This window comes from Thermobia domestica, chromosome 5 (assembly GCF_964235325.1).
Source record: "Thermobia domestica chromosome 5, izTheDome1.hap1.1, whole genome shotgun sequence".
Classification (NCBI taxonomy): domain Eukaryota; kingdom Metazoa; phylum Arthropoda; class Insecta; order Zygentoma; family Lepismatidae; genus Thermobia; species Thermobia domestica.
In genome coordinates, this window is record NC_137458.1 from 21297117 (window position 1) to 21317356 (window position 20240).

The window sequence follows — 20240 nt, forward strand, 5'->3', positions numbered from 1 at the left end:
ACAGAAGTCTATACGAATTTCTACGGAAAATACAATTATAATCTTTTTCTCTTGTATCTATCTGAAAGAGTATCTCTGATGATAAACCAGCAATATTCAGCAAGCAAACTGCTGTTCTTATCCACTAAACCGCTTTTTAAATGTTGCAATATCGTTGTAGAACGGCTCCCCATGTTCATCACTAACTATGCTTGCCATGCTGCTTTTTCTATATCCGACAGTGTACATTCAAGCTTACTATTCTGCAGGACAGTTGTGAATGAGCAACGACTTCGTTTACCTTTGCTTCACTTAGGCTCGGGAATTTTGCCTTCAGGTGCTTGAAAACTGGCCCATCTCGATTTAATGCTTTGACGAAGATTTTCATCAGACCTAGTTTGATGTATGATGGGCTAAAAAAAAAATCTTTAGGGTCCACGAGTTATTGATGCAATATGTTCTTGATTCTTGGGATATATGCTTATAATAATGGGCATGTTTTCCGCATGTAATTGTTAATTCTGTCGTGGGTATCCCATTCATACAGAAAGCATCAAAATTTGGTACAGTGTAGTCTTGTTGCATGCCTATAGGAATTCTAATAACTTTAAAATCTCCACAGATTCGCTACTTGAATGTATTATATTTAATGTAATGCAATATACCACGCATTATCTAGTATGCTTCTTTTGTGTGAACAGTGTACGCCACTGGGGCAGATGGATAAGCATTACCAATATGAAGCAACAATTCCTTCAGACTTATCTTATATCAACGAACAATCCCCAATCCGCTGGATTGTAAAAACATGAAAATGAAATGAAATTTTTTGAGTTAAACGTTCCACGTTATGCCCTTTAGGCTAAGGGAGACGACTGCTGGATTGTGTTCATGGCCAAACTACTGACATAAACAATTAGCGTTGGTACAGAGAACAATTCCTCCCGTCTCCGAAAACTAAGATAAATTACTCTGTCCCCTTCGAAACGTGATTGTTTTGACATGTTTTCAGTAGATTCCACTGATAAAGTCGAGAGCCTAAGATTTCCGCTTTTGCTTTCGATAGATTTAAATCCCGTATCAGATCGTTTAACTCTTCTTGTATGATGAGATGTGGTGCTCATGAGAGGATGGTGACTCGACAATGAGGGATGATGACTTGAAAGCCGACGACTTTGTTGCCTAAACTTCCTTCTTCTACATCAAATGTGTAATTTTCGGGAGCTTTTAGCATAGAAAGCTCTTCTCTCTGGGGAACTGGGCGCCTTGCTGACTGCAAATTAGGATATTGGATGTGATTTTTGATTTTGAAGAGAAGCCGTTAACATCTGTAAAATAAAAGTAACAGTCACTTAGTGGTCTCTGCGCTTCCTCCAAGTTATTGGCATTGGAAATTTTAGCCAACTTTGCTTTCCTTGCATCCAATTTCGCAAGTTCCTGGAACAAGAATTGCAACAGATATGTGGTGCCCATCGCTTATCTTCCGTAATTATTGACTCCAAATGTTCGTTGCACTTAGTTCCTTTTGCAGCTTCTTTCGGAAATTAGTTGAGATGATCCTGCATTTACGGACTACAGCAATTACTGTCAGGCATTTAAAAAAATACAGGCATGAAATTGATAAAAGTCTGTCTGGATTAGGAATTTCTTGCTATCATAGGTTTGGCGTATATTGCATTTACACGTGTTAGATCATTCCATATAGATACGTACATTGGACAGTCCGTTTTGATACATAAACAAATCTAGCACTTCATTTTATGTTGATCATGGGCACTTCCAAACTCAATGGCTCCCTGTCTTGCCATTTTGTCACATCTTTGGAGTTGAGTTGAGTTGATTTTAGTTTAGCGTCCCTTTCGGCAGGCTATATGAGACGTGGACCTACTGATTAACGTGGAATCCGAACCACATGAGCTCCCGCCGGGAATCGAGCCCGGCTCTCCCACGCCAAAGGCGCGTACGCTAACCTTTTAGCCACGGAGGAGCTCTCACATCTTTGGATTGACTTATCATGATGACATGTTTCCCTACAACCAACTGCCACACTCAACCCTTAGTCATAGCTGATGAGTCATTTATAATCCAATGTTACCAGTGCAACACCATATATAACAATAGAAACGAATCAATGTGTATTTGAGAGTGTTAATTTTTTAATCCAATGTCTAGTTTTAATTAAGTATCTTTGCTTTCAGGAACAATCCAAAGTTAGCGATTCTAAAGAGAAAAATCAGTTCCCTAGAGAGGTCCATTGAGAAGCTTGAAAAGGAGTTACATCCAAGTAAGTGATAATTGAGAATCATAAATATTATTGGTTGAATCTATAGGAGGAAAACAATCAAAACCCAAAAACTAGAAGTTCGTTGAACAAGAGTGTATGTTATTGAAGGTCATCTTATTAATACTTTCAATGTTGCCAACTTCTATAGTAATTTTCACGAGTAGATAGTTGCACTGCTAGTGAGTATTATATTTGAGTTCTGCGTCGCATCTCAACTGATCTGCTGAATGATTGGTATTTCGGTAAAGAAAATACAAATCGACTGAGATGATATTGCATTTAACTATAGCAGTCGGCAGCAGTGCTATCACATGTTTGTGAGAACTGTCATACCAGTCGGCAGTAATGAAACGGTTAAACTTTCTTTAGCTTGTCACTCGCTCTTACGCTTAGTACTTTTGAATTATGAAAGAAATTGAATTATATTTACAATCCATGGTTTTTAATTTTTTTCTTGTACTTTCAATTTTCTTTACATTGTATCTCTGATTTCGGAATTTCTTTTGTTTGTGCATGATTATTCTTTACAGCTATAGAGAAATCTGTATCTATAGGATAGCCCAAAATTATGTATATATTGTTTGACTGACTTTAATTTTTGTAATAGTGGACAGAAAGTTTCGATATCGCAACTATGTGTAAACCTGAGAGTGTGGATAACGGTCATTGGACTTAAACCGTTAGTGTACGCCAGATAGGATGGCGGAACGGTTGTCTCTAGAATAGTATGTGCGTTTGTATTCTGCAACAAACAATTACACGGAGGTGAGACGGAAGATGTCAGTCAAGTTTGGAATAAATGGCCCCTCTGTGTTAAAATCGCAAGAATAAACAATAAATTTGACGCTACAGATAGCGTTTTGCATACGAAGGGAGAGGGTAGGCCCTGGAGTATGCAACAGGATGATGAAAAGACTTCGTGTGTTGGAAGCCGATTACGGACAGGCATGTATCTATTTGGATAGTGTATTGATGAAGCATACCATGGAGAACACAGATTAAAATTCTTGTAAGGAAAGTTATGAGAGTAATGTGTTTAAGTTATGTTGCTAGTTTCTTAATCGCAGTCTTTGAAACATAATATGCATAATTATGTTCCACCCTGTATAATTCCATAAGTTTTCTAATGTGATAATTTGACATGGAACATGTTTAACGCAGTTCGTCTTAACTTTGAAGAAATATTTTGTTCTTTTTTTCGATTCCGCAATTTCGTGTTCCCATTTCTTATATTTTATACCCTTTTTAGACTTCGAAACTTTGATTAATTTAAAGTAATTATTAGACTTTCCAAAGTACGCTTTGCATAAGAGTCGGAAGTCTCTGTATAAAACGGCTATGTTCGTCCGTCCATTGGTCGACAGGTATCAGAGCAAAACAGTAATAGATATCAAGAAGCGTTTTTTTTTTCCAATCGATTCAGTGTTCTAAGAATAGGTTCCATCTTCCTAGGTTAACTTTCTATTCAATCCTAAACCAATTTCTACGATTATCATTATAGAACAGAAACCGTAACATATAGGGACAAACCGTTTTATACAATCGATTCAGCGTCTGAAGAGAACATAACATTACTAGCCACTACACTTTACCGAAACCGGAAGTGGCTGAAATCTACTAGTTCTTCCGGCTTCAGTACTTACTTCCATACAGCAAAAAACAGTAAGAGATATCGAAAAGTCTCTTTCTCTATGTCTCTTTACTATTTTTTTTTTTTTTAAACAAAAACACATTTAGCTTTCCAAGAACGAGTTTTGTCTTGCCTTTTATCTACCTGTTGAAACTGAAAGTGCAAAAAATCCATATTTTTTTGGTTACAAGACAGCACAATGGATAAAATGGAAGTAAGGTAACGTTAAGCAGTTTTTTTCCTTTAATATGGATTCAGTCCGCAAGAATATGTTACACCTCTTGTTTCATTCCTCTGTTGCAACTGGACCTACAGGGGCATGGTGACTCGATGGTACAGCGCTTACCTTTGGTGTGTGGGATTCCTGGTTCGATCCCGGCCAAGTAAGTTTGTGATGGACAACACCGTGTCTGTGATTTTTCTCGGGATACGCCCGTTTCTTCTCATATTCTCAATCCACGGATTTTTCCATCATCACTCACTTGCTTTAATCATCCGTCTCCCTTAGCTTAAAGGACATAATCGTGGAATGTTCTGACAGTTGCATCATCAGCATTTTTATTTAATTTTTAAACAAATTTTTTAATTCAATTTTGCATATAATTATGAACAACGTTAGTGAATATCATTTTCATTTTCATTTTTGTGTGTTCAGAGAAGCAAAGGACATTCTTTTATTTTCCTTTACTATCCGAGAGTAAAATGTTTTCTTTTTTTTTATTCTGTATACCTGTCGTTGCGGTGAGGACATTTGAAAGACCCTTCTATTCTTTCTTAATACTCACGCTGCCTAAGCCATATGCGTAGAAGACCACACATACAGAGGACCCTGCGTGAGCCCAAGAAAGAAAAACAAAACAGCTTTTAGCATCTTTTTGTGAAATTGAGAAAAATAATAAAGTCTGAACACATTGAATAGAATCCAAGTGGAAAATAATCTCTGTGAATTTGTCAAAATCACATCATAGACCATATGTCGCCACGCAGTACCAAGATAAAATTTTGACACAGGTCTGTAACTTGGTTCAAAAGCACGCACGAGACTAATAGGCGCCGAATCAACCCCTATAAAAATTTTCTATATAACATGTGAAATTTGAAGAAAGCACGTACGTCGGAGAGACGACGTTCGAACACCGTAAATAGGCGGAGACCAAGAAAATAAAAATTGAGGACACCAAAATAATCTGACCAATGAAAGAAAATTAAGGGGGAGCAAAAACACAGCTAGAGGCGTGTCTTAAATAATCGAGAAGTTGAGAATTCAAAATTCCAAGTCAGTCAGTCAGTCAGTCAGTTAGTGAGTTGTAGTTAAGAAGCAGTGCGTTTAAAACTTTTACCTGGAACACACATATACACACACACACACACACACTATACTAAGTTACACGTCAATTAAGAAACAGTATGGGAGGCTAGGTTAACAAGTAGCCCGGTGGACGATTATTTTAGCAACACTAAGGTATAGGCATTTATATTTAAATCTTCGGCAATAAACTAATTCTTTAAATAAAAATTTCGCAACTAAGTAAACGTTTACAGACATTTTGTGGGAGTGATATAATTTTCACACATACATTTATGAAAAATCTTGCACGGCACGCGTTGAAAAACTGATTTCGCTAAGACGCTACGATTACCAACTAGACGTAAAAACAAACTTGAACGTTGCCTATACACTTTCCAACAGCAGACGAAAGGTAGGATCCATCTAAATTATTTATTGGTAGAAAACGGAAAATTTCTCACCATTAAGTAAGAATGCAAGACGTTCTCTCTCTGAAAATTAAAGACCGGAAATAGTTGAGACTTCCAAACATAATTCCATTGCATTGAAAATAAACATTATAATTCGAACTTGAGCTATCAACGATTAGATTTTTTTAAAACTTAAAGTCAGCCTACGTTGAACTGTAGAGACACTCTGCCAATTTTACTTATGTAGTATGCGATATTAGTGACCGCATCATTCTCATTCAAGATATATATTAATCCCTATATTTTTTGTTTTTGTCACTCACGAAGCATAATTGAGGATAAAAGAAGGATAAACTAGATGTAAACAAAAAATATGTAGACTTTTTAGTGGCTCGAATTGTGCAATTCTTGATAACATATGACTATTAAGTATTTAAATTAGAATGTTTACATTTGTATGCTGTGAAAATGCGTCTAAGCCATTGACAGGCACTCTTTTTAATGTGAGATAATTAAAAACCAAGCTTGATAAAATTTTTTAAAAGTGTAATCAGTATATCGTTTAAATTGTATGGAATCATTATGTCTGTAGAGTCATTTACAAAGGAGTTGGTAACTGAGTAAATTCATTTCAATCAATATGGTCATAGGAGCTTTATAAAAATCTGTATCATGTGTCAATGAAAGTATTCGACGTAGAGAGCTTAAATGTGAACTACTAATCAGAAAAACGCGAATAATCTCACGATTAGTCATTTTTGTTAGAGATACGGAATCTGTTATTAAGAACGGAACAGCTGTTAGATTCTATCATGAAAAGTATGTATTGACAATAACCATGAAGTAGGCTAAGCAAAGCCGCATTTGAACAAATTATTCTGATCCTCAAGCCAATAGAGCGATCAGAAGTCTATGCGCATAGACCACACTAATTACGACAACCTACGGATACATGAGTATGTTACTGTTGCAACATAAGAGAAATCATGAAAAATAGATACATTTGTCTAAAAATCTCTTTCAAAAGACGTCATTGCATTTATTATGAATATTCTAGTATAAATTGTATTCTGTGTATGTATGCATGCTTATGTTTATGATTTATTTGTGTATATTTGTGTCTTTATATTTTGCTATATTCGCTAATATGTGTTATGCATGGTTAAGTCACAATATTAATCACATTGATATTATGTATGAAATATTCTTGTTGTTTATGATGATATCAAATTTAATATTAGGTGTAATTATCTCTGATTCTCAGTGATAACTACGAACAATTAGAAGTCAGGCTTAGGCTTACTCATTTTCTTTAGCTCATTCTGCTTTTCTCTCAAATTTCTCACTAAATTCTAAATCAAAGTCATGACTTAGTCCAACTTATTTCGACCTATTTCAACTTATTTCGATTTATTACTATTTCAATGTATTCCAACTTATTCGTAAATATATATTAATTTTACTTAACTTAAATCGTAGGTAATTAGATTCAGGTTCCATCACATTATACAAATCTTAAAATCATATTTTAGGAATATAATTAGTCATAAAGTATCAGCTGATCGACACTAATCTTTTATTATCCAATTTTACGTAAATAGGTATTTTCAAATGTAAGGTCGTAAATTAACCAGCTTGTATTGTACTCGTTATGAAAGGATAACCAATCGTAAATTTTAGATATGACTGTTTATGTATATCGATCTCACTAGTTTGTTTATGTATGTCAAGTTACTGGTAATAAGTTATTCAAGCTGGAGATCAAGAAAGAAAAGAGATGTAATTCACTTAAATTAATTTCGGTGCTAAGGCCTTCTGCCTTATTTTTCACACTTATCACAATATTCCAAATGCAGCGTTAATTTTTATCATACTCGATTTTTTATCTAAACATTTTTGTTTGTTTTTATTCATTAAAGCTTTTGTTGTTTGGTTAACCTAAAAATTCGTGAACTTTTTCTTTCATAAACAAATTACATCCCTAACCTCAACGGTATTTTTTTTAAGTCTGTTAGGCCAAACTGTTAAGGCAATATAGGCAATTTTTTAATTCTATCTGCCATGGACTGAATTGAACTGATTTTCATGATCTTTCAATCAAAATTTTAAATTCAACATGTTTGTTTTTTTCTTGCAATATTATTATTATTATTATTATTATTATTATTATTATTATTATTATTATTATTATTATTATTATTATTTTATTATTATTTTATTATTATTATTATTCAATTTTCATGGGAAGTGAAAATCAGTCTAGTTCGTCCCTACAAACCAGAAATTAGAGCAAGATTCTTTTTCAGCATTGCAGCATGTGGATACATGGATACAGGTGCGAATAAAATTAATTTTCGTTTGCTCTCGGTTTAGGGGATCTTATTTCCCTAAAGCCCTGGGATACCGCGGGGAGATAGGATTTTCCAAACCGTGAAATCAGTCTTTATCGAGTCATAAACCAGTTAATTCAGAGAAGGGAGACTTTAACGGTGGTGCACATGATAGCAATGGTGACACCCGGAAAACGAACCCAAAACCCCTACTCAAAAAATGTTTATTTTTAATTTCATTTCTAATTTTTACAATGTTAAACTGGAATGTTTCATTTTCATCAATTAGCTTTTGCGGTTCTCTAAAGAACAGAAACAGTAACGCATATCTAGTAGGCCTAATTTCTTTTTGATATGGATTTAGCTTCCTAGGTATATGATGTATCTTTCATTTGTAGTTATGGATGTACTACTTGAAGTTTGACTACTGAATTTGGACAGTTTGTACGTCTACTACTGTTTCACATTGTGAAACGAAGCTCACTTATTAACGATATAGGATTTTCGCGACAGTGAAGAAGAAGGCGTGTATAATACAACTACACATACACTTTAGGATGCTTCATCTTTCTTTAAAGCTCTACACTAGTTCCTTGTTGAGTTCCTCCGTCGCTAACCGGTTAGGGTACATGCCTTTGGCGTGGGAGACCCGGGTTCGATTCCCGGCGAGAGTTCATGTGGTTCGGATTCCACCATAATCCGTGGATCCCGTCACATATAGGGACGTTAAACTCAAAACCAATTCAACTCAACAGTGCCCTGTTCCAATACCTTATATATACACAAAGGGGCCCAAAAGTAGGTATACAGTCCCGTACTAATCGGCTCTTGGCATTTTATATCATTTACTTATTTTTATCCATACAGGTTAACTTTGTTCATGATTTGTTCTTGATTTCTATAAATGCATTAACTAAATCTATTAAAATGTCATACTTAATCGATGTAAGTCTGTATACCAACTTTTGGGTCACTCCATACATTTAGCGCATATTAGATCAATCATAACAATATGTAAGAGTGAACCTGATGTTTTCAACTCTTTTCATCCTCGACTCCCTCAGTACAGTATATCCAAAATACAAAGAAAATGGCTAATTACACTTTTCCTTTATCCGTGTGATAATATTGTGTTTATATATATGTGTGCATAAAACCGAAAGAAAATTAAAGAAATGTCTATCAATTGAAGTAGAATTCAATTTTGAATTTGAAACACTCGTAGATTCATATGTTTTAAATTTCCAGTGTGGTTTGAGCAGGTGACTGATTTCACAATATCTTCAAAATGTTAACAAAATAACACCAAATCTTCCGTATTATACTGTACCTACCTAGTCAATTGTTTAAGATTTAAATTTTCTGTTCTTTATTAATATGAGTCAGAAATCACAAACTTTTGATAAAAATAATTTCAGATTTAAAATGAGCGTTCAAAATATATACAAAGTCACCATTCAAATTGTGGATTCTTTGCCTTCCGCCGATAATCACAATATTTGACACCTTGATAAAAAAAAAAGTTCAAGAATGCTATTATTTCTTCTATTAATTTACACATTGCCAAATTGAGTATTAGGTATGTGACAAACGAATTTTGATTATTTCAGCAGAAGCTCCAGTGGAAAGAAGATATCCCAAACGTAATATCCCAAGACTCAATTATGAAGAAGAAAAGGTTCCTGATGATGATGATTATATTTGTAAGTTTTTTACTTTAAACACTATAGTAATTACGTAATAGTATATAAATGAGCAAATAAATAAAATGCAGAATATTAAGTGCTTCTGAAACGAGTATAATGTTCACTTTTACCCTTCTAACTATGGCATGGATAATATAGTCTTATACAATGTCGTTCATCCGTCTCAGATATCATATATATCACATTCTCTTTGTAAATTCAGTCTTTTTACAGAGTCTAGGAGTTGTACAAAACGTCGGCCGTTTGTAAAATTATGAACATAATTCTCAATCAGCCTCTTCGTAATAAGACGGATAGATTGTAGCCCCTTTGTAAGGTTGCACCACTTTTCACAAAAGGACTGGCGAGATAACCAGGCTCTTTGTAAACTGAAAGAATACGCCTGATTAGAAATTGACATCAAATTATTGTTTATTATTTGTTTACTGTTTGTTATTAAATTACAGAGTTGCCAGAAAGTCTCTTTACACCAAACTAAATGCGTATAACAATGTAAGATGTTAAAATTTTTAAGGGTCGAACCTCCCATCCTGATCATTGATATGACAACAGTGCTTCTCACGTGAATTGCCACGTGTTTGCCGGGTAACTACCACTTTACTGCCTGCGAGGGAGAACAATGAAGTCTGTGCGTTGACCAGTTCATTGTCTTACCTTTTGGTATTTGGTGAACAACAATGTCAGATACTAGTGACTTCACTTTAGAGGAGAGCTTATTGGCAAGCATGTGGGTGCATAAACGGAGGCACAACAATGAAAATATGCCGCATGTATTAGGTTTCGTAAACAGTTCGGTAAGGGTCCAATAAACCGTCAGACTTTGATCGCATGAGAGAAGGAAGCTTTTCGCCTTTGAAGTGTTATGGGTGCCCGTCTTTCTGGTCGTCCATCAACCCGAAAAGAAACGTGTGCAGAAGTTAGTATGTCAGTGATGTGTTTACCCTGCAAGTCGACCAGAAAGCGTTCTGCAGAATTTGGGAATTGTAAAGAGCACAATGTAGCTCCACCTGAAAATGAACTTAGCCCTGCACGCATTGCAGCCAATGACCATCAATGAACTAATTGACGATGACTTAAACCGCCAGTATGCAGCAGGCAGAAGGCCTTCCTCACTATTCTTGCTCGGAAGTGTGTTCTTATCTCTGATGAATTTGCTATTTATTGGTGTTCGTGGTATAGAAACATCTTCAATGGGCAATTGAAATCTCATATTTTTTAATCAGGAAATTAAGAATAATCCTCCGTACATCATGCTTTGAGCGGGAATAACTGAACAACACATCTTTGGTATGTACTTCTTTGAGTTTTTCGTGACCCAGGTTACTTATCTGGAGATGTTGAATGACTGGCTGCTTCTACATGTGCAGAATCTGGGCATGATCAACACGGTCGTTTACCAATACGATGGAGCTTCCACTTACTTCGCATTTATTGTTCGTGAACGCCTGAACGCACTGTTTCCTGGACGGTGGATAGGACGTGGGTCCTCAAATTCACCAGCCCCTTAACCTTGGTCGCCTTGAAGTTCGGACCTTACGACACCAGGCAATGCCCTGTGGGTATCGTCAATTCACACATCAGGAAGAAGCAGCACGTGGATGATGATGCTTTGAGGGTAAGTGTAAGCCTTTCAATTTGTGACGCCACAACTGCTAAAGCAGATGAGTAGGAGAACATGAAGGTATGTCAAGCTGCTCAGGGATAATAGAGGTGCACATACAGATATTTTGAATAAATAACTGTACGTATTATTTATGTAAGGATGAAAGGAACTTTCTGGTCAGTCTGTACTGTCAATGTTGTTTTTTATTTATTAAATTAATATTTACGTACTTCACAACCCAAATGGTTTTAGCATTAAGTTTTTTATTCATTTGCTGTTCATTACTTTTTTCCTTTCATTAATACTCTACGAACTAGTATCTGTTTTTGTTAATGATAAGGTCTTTCTTGTGTTAACCTACTTATTTTATTTACTGTCTGATGATGCTAGTGAGAGTTCTCAAACTTCTTATGTTATTTATTTTCTAATTTCTGCCACCTTTAAAAATCCTACTTTCATTATTTATTCATTTTCCATTAGATAGTATTGACAGTTGTATTTATTAAACGTAAGTAAGTTTGTGTTTTGTGTTTGACGTTCTTATGCAACACAATTAAGATGTGCACGGTTGCGCATGAGACAAAACCAGAGAAAATTTTCGTGATGTGATATAAGATTAGACAACTCTTCTAATAGAAACGGATACACTTTCGAGACGAGGCATTATTTTCACGTCACATCTTTGAGACGAGACAAAATCAGTTCTTCTCATGGGCTTCTCCAAATATGGGCTTGGAAGCACGACCGCGTTTGAAATTGGTATAGTTGGCGGGTGCACAGACCAGGGGCGGTTTGGCAAACTTTTCCGCATTTGATTTAGCTACAGAATTGGCTCGCCACAAAAGTATTGGCCCACGAATTCGTATTTTCGATACTGTACTGTAATACAGTACAACCTGATAGCCAAAACAAGATTTTTTAAGTCGCCGGGCATAAAGCTAAGCTCTGTTTGCGCTAAAAGGTCAACTTTTGTACATATAATTTATATACAGATAATAAATTGGATTGGCAACATTTTCAATAACATTCTCACCTCTAATTTTCAAGAAACTATACCTTGTAAAATTTTATGAAGCCTAGCACTAAAAGATGTTGAAAGTATCCGTCTAGCACTAGTGATTGAGGTAACATTTTCGAACAAAGTATTTTACCTAGAAATAGGCACTTCCGTCTTTACATTTTGGCCCACCCGGCAATTGCCGGGTAGTCAAGTGACCCAGTTCGCCTCTAGTACAAACCATCAAGCACGATCAACCTTCACATTATATGTGTTCCTCATCACCAGACGCGTACCCAGAATTTTTTGTTGGGAGGGATCTCATACTACAAGATACTACATTTATGTAGCATTGAATGGTTGTTATTCTGAATTCATAAAGACGATAATTAATTGTTAAGTACTGTCACTTATACTTTGTAATAGAACTAGTTTGCTTTATAAGAAAAGGAAGGGTAAAAATGAAGTGAAAGACCACATCTTTAGGCTACATTAATCATATCTCTGTTAAATAAGTACATTTTTATTAAGAAAGTATGCAAATATATAACGAATTACGAAGTTTTGAGAGGTGTCCGAACTCGGTGAACCCCCTGCGTGAGTGCTCCTCTGCTCACCACATTTTCCTGCTTCCAAAGAGAGCTGGATCACAGGACTAGGCATATACTGTATTTATTAGACGCTTCATTATACAAAGAGTGTAGGCTAGAGCGTTTTCGAGTACCTATTTTTGGCTGGCTTAACTGAACACCAGTAAGAATAAAGGAACCGAACAAAACACATTTGTGCTGACATCTTCGTAACTTCAGTAGCCATGGAGCAGACATAGAGCGCCTAATCGTGCAGAAGTATGCTTTTTCCGTTTTGATAGAGAAGTTTCTTCGAAAGAAGTCCATAATATAACTGTAGGATACTTTCAGAAGCAAGTAGATCTATGAATACTAACAAACAAGCACGCTCGCAGAAATTTATTTCGGGGGGAGGTCAAATGCAATATGAGGATACATTGTTATACAGTTTGTAAAATCACCCCTAACATTAGAATAAATTTACAGAGAAGTCGGGATTTCGGGGAAGGGGTCCAGACCCTCAGGACCCACGCCTTGCGTATGTCCCTGCTAATAAAACTGGAAACCAAATTTTAGTTAGTGAATTGAATAAGCAATGGCATTTCATCTTGTTTACACTGAAGCACATTATAACATTGTCGGCAAATCCTCTATTGAACCAACACAGAGAACCCGGACATCAATCAATAGGTTCAGGATATCGCTTCAGTAGATTCGCCTTAGATTGGAATCCCTAACTGTGAATGGTATTTTGTATTAATAGGCGTTGTCTTTAAACAGGACAGGATTATTCGACGTGAGCATAAAGTAAACTGACCAGGAAGTGTGCAGTCACATAATGGAACATCAAAATAGGGTCAACAGCGTGATTCATTAAGTACATCGGATTCAACACTAATCATTATTTTATTCAGTTCGGCATAACATCGGCTCGAACTTGAATTATTATTTATATGCGGAATCCATTTGTAATATCACTAGTCCACTACATTACTTCAGGATTCTATAAATCAAAAGAACAGCAGCTTCAACGTCAAAACTTAATTTCCTTATTTGCATTTTATTACGCATGTATATAGATATACCAAAATAATAAGATGATCACATTTTAAGGTGAGGTAAAGAAGAATAAGCTGAGGGGACCCGTAACTAGATTACTCACACATATTTGTAACGCTATTCATTTTACAATATAACTTCAAACAATTCATAGCGTTATCTATTAGCAGAACACGAACAGAATCTTTATATTTATCTGTTCATGGAACTATTTCAATTTATCGACAATTTAACTATATCCAGTCGTCGATACTTAACTAGGTTTTCTATATATTTTACTTCTAATCAACAACAGTATATCTCTTTTCTTCTTTTCTTCGAACAAGTTAGAACATAGTCATAGTCATAACATTATACACAGGTTTACAATCATTAAGAGAGAACATTAGATTATACCATATAGCAATATTCAAATGCATGGAAATATTCATAAGTATAAAGGAAAGAGATTTAGTAATAAGTATAATTTTTTAAATGTTAAAAATAACTCGAATATATATATATATTTATAGCCTTTCTGCATATAAAACATCTTTGACATAAAATAAATAATTCTACCAATTCTTTTTTTTTTTTTGTCATATAACTATCTATTTTAGGAGATGAAAACTATGTTATTTGTTAAAGTATTAAAAACGTCTGTAACTAACAAAATCTAAAATTTTGGTCCGTTACAACATCCACAAAGAGCAACGGTGAGAACTCCAGAGAACATTTAGCGTATATGGTTTGATATGCCTCGAGAACCTAAGATTAAACATGGCATAATGTTCGAAGATTGTATTTAACATAACGGCACCTGCGTAGGATCTTAGTTCCACCAGTACATAATTACCACTAAACACAATCGACTGAGATCGAAGTCTTGGGCTCCAAACTCTATCTGATCACATATCAGACTCATACAATGTATACTGTGTCAAATAAATCTCTTTATAAAACGGCCACTCTCATGAACGGACGCTGAAATTCAGGAGCAGATCACAAAGATATCAGCATAAACTTGCTTTACTCACTCATTTACACTCTTGCTTGGTGCAGCAAGCTAAAACTACGTAACCGAAAACGCTCTGCCCTGTTTGTTTGTAATACAGTAGACTCCCGAGTATCCGGCTCGCAACTATCCGGTCTAGTTTTCTTTTATCATAATTAAATGAGGAAGGCAAAGCGTTGCATTGGCAACATTGCCAAGGTATTGGAAGCGGGCGTCTGCTACGATTCTCGTACGTGTCGTGTGAAAAATACAAGTTCAGCGTTCTGCTCCTTGTCCGTTGTTTCGTCAGTGTGTAAGAAACCTTAATACAGTACGCTTGCGCTGTTCCTGATTATAACTGTACAGTACCTACAATACTGTATTTGTAAATTGTTCTTGGGTTCAAAAGAAATGAGTTCATGGAACTCCAGCCTATCCGGTCTGCCCTTCCGCCACATTAGGCCTGATACTCGAGTCTACTGTATTTACTTTGTTATACTTAAAACTTAAATCAGAGAGAAAAGATCTACAAAATTATAAAGAACATGATTAAACAATTTAAAGAGTTACGATATTTACTATTATTTTTCAGATTGTGATGACTGTGAAAGAGAATGGGAAGGCGATTGTCCCATACATGGACCACTTCTCGTCATTAAGGACACCGAGGTAAGAGCATACCACTTAGACGTTATGAAAATAGTATAGACTTACATAAAAAGATCTCCAAGAACTATTAGAATAAAGCATTATAACAGATAAAAAAATAAAAATCTTTGGGCACTGTTTTAAGTTGAATACCTTCATATCTTGCATCAATGATGCACCCGTCGAAGGTCAAATGGATCACGATTTTTGTTCGAATCACCTGACTGAATTTCCCTTCTCAAACTCGGATTAGCCCAGTGACCCGGAAGCTGCTGACATATCAGCTCTACAGTACTAATTCTCAACCGATGTATCGCGCAGTCTTATGGAGTGTGTCGCGAAATCTTAGGATTTTAAAATAAGTATTGTGTCATCCAGAAGGTCTATAAATATCCACGTTCCCCTTTCAACAAGTTTTACTGTATAACTTTAGTAGTACTGTATAACTTTAGAGCTAGTTCGAGGGGATAGAAAACCCTCGTCTGATAGAAGAAACAAGAAATGTCCTTAAATTCACATTTCATGGTAAAAATATTTGGAGGTGAATGGTGGCCATTAATCCTAAAACTATATCAACACTCCATTAAAATTACAATTTTTCAGTTGTTTTTAATGTAATTTTTCAGAAACGGACTATTATTTCTGGAGAATGGTGAGTCTTGGGAAAAATCTTAAAAACTGTATTTGATAGGAAATTTTCTGCTCATTTAAATTAGTTTAGAAGTTCATTTTCTTTCTAAAGTTATCGTTTTTGAGGAGTTAACTCTTCGTCCGTCATTTTCCCAATATGGCGACCTTAGTACAAGTTAGATCAGTGGCTACTTTTAGTATGTTAATCATGGAGACACTTACATTTACCTGTAAAGAAAAAATCATTACGAATTGTATTCACGAGCACCACATAAGCAAATTTTAATTCGATTAGCGTATCTACAACAAATTTAATTTAATGATATTCGTATCAATTATTATCAAACCGGACAGCAAAAAAACTTATGCTAGCATTGCGACATAACGCAATCAAATATAATATTGAGATATTACGTTAATGCGGATGAAATATCTCCTCCATGTTGAAAAGAAAGAAATTCGTGGCGAAAGAAATCTGGTGTCTACGATCGAAGAAGTCCTTAACCGCACATTGCATGGCACGATCATCAGGAAAGGTCTTCGCCTCCAAGAAGTGTTCAAAATGACGGGATAGGTGGTAGTTTGTGGGTGAGACGTCAGAAGAAGATTGTGGGCGAGGAAGGGTTTCATATTGCAACTAACGGGGAGTCTGTACTATTCTTTGAACGAAATATGGGATTGCATTGTCATGCAGCACGAGGATACCATATCTGTTAATCATTGCTGGATGCTTGCTTACAAATTTACGGTCATTTCATGGAATGGAGTATATTTGCGATCTGTAGTGGTGATTTCATCTCGATGGAGAACAACAGGATGGATTATATTCTTAACCATGGACGGACTGGAAAACTTTGACACACCCGACTTAGCTACAGAGTTGGCCCTCCACCAAAATTTTTGGTAATTGTTTCAGTCACATCAACTGTGTTTCGAAAGACGGTTATGAGCTATTTTTCTCCTTGAACGGATGTTAACAACCAGGATTCATAACAACTTGAATAACTTTCTATTAAATTTAGTACTGAGGTTGTTGACTTTTTTTTTAAATATTGATTAACAGGTTGCCTATTGTTGCTAATCTATCATATTTTTCGGTTTCTTGAGCAAAACTGAAACCTTACTTCTAGTAGAACTGTAAGTTTAATTTTACTCTTTCTGCAACAATACATATATTTGCTGTAGTTTTTTAATAGCTAAGACACTTTTAGGAATCAAAGGGTTCTCAAAATCGATCTACAGGTACACTCATGTCTAAAATTATTGTCGCATGTCTATAAATATGTTATTATAGAAATTTAATTAGATAACAAATTTGCCCGGTATATGTTATAATGTTAGTATGTGTATAATCGGCAAATACATGTATGTGGCAAATTTTATGTCAAAAAAGCAGTAAATAAGAACAATAAAACGAAAATAAAACTTTCTTGTCCATTTAGCAATATTTTGTTTTACTCATTCTAATTTTCGCATTTATAATACTTTTGCTATGAAATTTACCACAAATATACATTTTCCGATTATACACATAGTATCAGTATTAAAAGTTCCCTGCAAAGTTGTTATCAAATTATATTCTTACAAGAAGAACAGTTATAGATATGCGACAATCATTTTGGATATGAGTGTACATCTTCAAAATGCACGCATCAAGACTACCGCTATTAGATTTTGTGACCATCTATCTAGCATTAACGATTAGGTAAAGTTTTCAAATAAAATATTTTTCTTAGAAGTTGGTCCTTTCGAACCATATCATGTTAATTTACACCCGGCCATTGCGGGTGAGCCAGTCAGCACCTAACTTTAAATCACCATACTATAGTCCGCGTCACCCGAATTGGCGTGTGGCATCAGCCAATAAGCTAGCAATGTGCTGTTACTAAACCTTCAGGGAGAAATCTAATCATTCATAATTGTCCACAAATATGAACAAAATCAATTATAAATGATAATTGATTAGATTCCTCCCTGAAGGTTTAGTAACAGCACACTGCTTGCTTATTGGCTGATACTACACACCAATTCGGGTGACGCGGACTATAGCAACATTTTCTAGGGTAGAAGAATTGTATTGAAAACCGTTCTTAATGTTGATCACGGACCAGCCACCGTGATGACCGTTATGATTTTCGTTACATATCTATCTTTCATTAGAAACGACAATCCCATGCATGAAATCTTCCCGTTTATTCTCATCTCTCAGTACACATACACTCAGAGAACCGCAGACCTCCAGACGACGATCTTTGTTGCTTGTATCGGTCCCATTAAATCCAACTTTTGTATCTTTGCGAACCACCGAACGACAGAAGTATTGGTATTCTTGCGTGAACATATTTCGAGGCTCCGCTATCACGGAATTACTGAGGAGCTAATCAGAGTATGCTGTTAGTCAAAGACAGAAAGGCTCAGTTTTTAATGTTGTGTTACAGGCACAAAATTTCATAACCCACATTTGTATGGTATGTGTATTTACTACTACCTCAATGCAGTGTTGTTCTACATGGCTAAACGTAGGATGTCTGAGCCTTCAGCCTGTAAAGAAATATCACTCGCAAATGTGTGTTTTCCATGGCGCATTTCCACACCATTATGTTCAACAAGACTCTGCCTCCTGAATAACTATGAACCCAGTCTGTCTTCTGATCATGTACGAAGTTTGTGCCGACTTACACGTTATCCAGGTAAATTTGTTGGTTGCGTTTCAGAGGGAGATTTTCTACCAGCCGTAAAATCTGGTATTTCAATCACATAAGCCCAGTATTGCACTATTTCATTAAAATTGTCGAAATGAAGAACTTTCAGATGCATTACCTTGATTTGCTCGTATCTTAGCTTTTATTTTACTTAGCTAGGGAGAACTTCTAGCAAGTTAATTAACTTACTCAAGCAAGCAGAGTAACTTGTACTGAAAGTTCGGTGCAGACTTAAAATGCTATTATTTATAATTTTATTTTTTCAACCTTCTGCAACTGTAACTCTCACGAAACATCCTTAGCGACCCCTTCCCAGTTGTGCAGCTGGCAAAGCACTGCCACACCCAATGCTGTTGATTTATCAAACTTTAACCGATAAATCTTTGCTGCCAGGATGTGGCAATTGTCCTTTTTTGTTTAACATCCCGCAGTTATGCACCAAGGCCTAGGGAAATGATAATGATAATTATAAACAAAATGGTGGAATAAAGAAAGTGCGAGGAAACGGAAAATCCACTTGGTGCGAGCTGGAATCTAACCAGGGATCCCTCACATAAAAAGAGCTCTCAATCACTGAGTGGCCCGACAATTTTTACTAGTAAGGTGTAATTAAATATTATTTTCCTGGAGAAATTCATGAAAGTAGATTCCTACTTATAGATAGAAATATATTAATGTTAATGGCACCCGCACATACTTATACAAGTCGTTAATTTGAAGTTCGTAAAGTTAATTGAGTTTGAAATGTGCTTATAATTATTATTGAAATCTGTCGTTTAAAGAACTTATGATTTGTAGTAAAATTAACTGCATGAAGAACTATTTGTTTCTGTTATAAACTACAATGAACATTAAAATATTTCGAAGTCCTTTAAATGTGAATCTCAAAATATTATTTATTGTAGGTACCTAATGATGGAACAAACCCTTTGCGATCTGATAAAACTGTCCCTCCTCAACTAGAAATCTGCCGTTCCAGCATCCGAGGTGGTGGTCGAGGCGTCTGGACAAAATCTCCTATACCCAAAGGAGTTAGATTTGGGCCATACGAAGGAGTTACAAAAGACGAACCGAACAAAGAAGGATATTGCTGGCAGGTAGGTAATTTCAGACAAAACTGATACGAATTAAATACAAAATATGGGCTCTGAGTCACCTTTTAGTACGAATTATCCTACGCTTGCAGATTGGATGATTTTCAGCCCCGTAACCGTCGGACTGGTTTTACCTGCTTTCGTCTCAATGCCAAGGTCAAGTTCAAAATCATTATGCATCGTGCTTGTGTTGGGTCTTCCAAATCGGGAATATTACCGTTTTGTATAAGGTTGTTATGTATTCACCTGCTTTGGTATTTAAGATTGTTCTGTTTTAGGTTGAATTTTCGATATTATATACATAAGATAATGCTGCAAGTGATGTCATGGGGACCTAC

The 20240-nt window shown here is 35.6% G+C and overlaps 1 protein-coding gene across 2 annotated transcripts in view; it reads left to right on the forward strand.

Annotated features, from left to right (window-relative positions):
- LOC145685784 (uncharacterized) overlaps nucleotides 1–20240 on the forward strand; it is a 61331-nt gene that overhangs the window by 26943 nt on the left and 14148 nt on the right. Inside the window, exons 4-7 of one of the 2 annotated variants that reach the window (XM_081758312.1) lie at nucleotides 2178–2263; nucleotides 9532–9624; nucleotides 15421–15497; nucleotides 19714–19905. In XM_081758312.1, coding sequence (XP_081614438.1) covers nucleotides 2178–2263; nucleotides 9532–9624; nucleotides 15421–15497; nucleotides 19714–19905 — 448 coding nt within the window. The remainder of the gene's footprint in view (nucleotides 1–2177; nucleotides 2264–9531; nucleotides 9625–15420; nucleotides 15498–19713; nucleotides 19906–20240) is intronic. The other variant, XM_081758313.1, reaches the window with a different exon arrangement.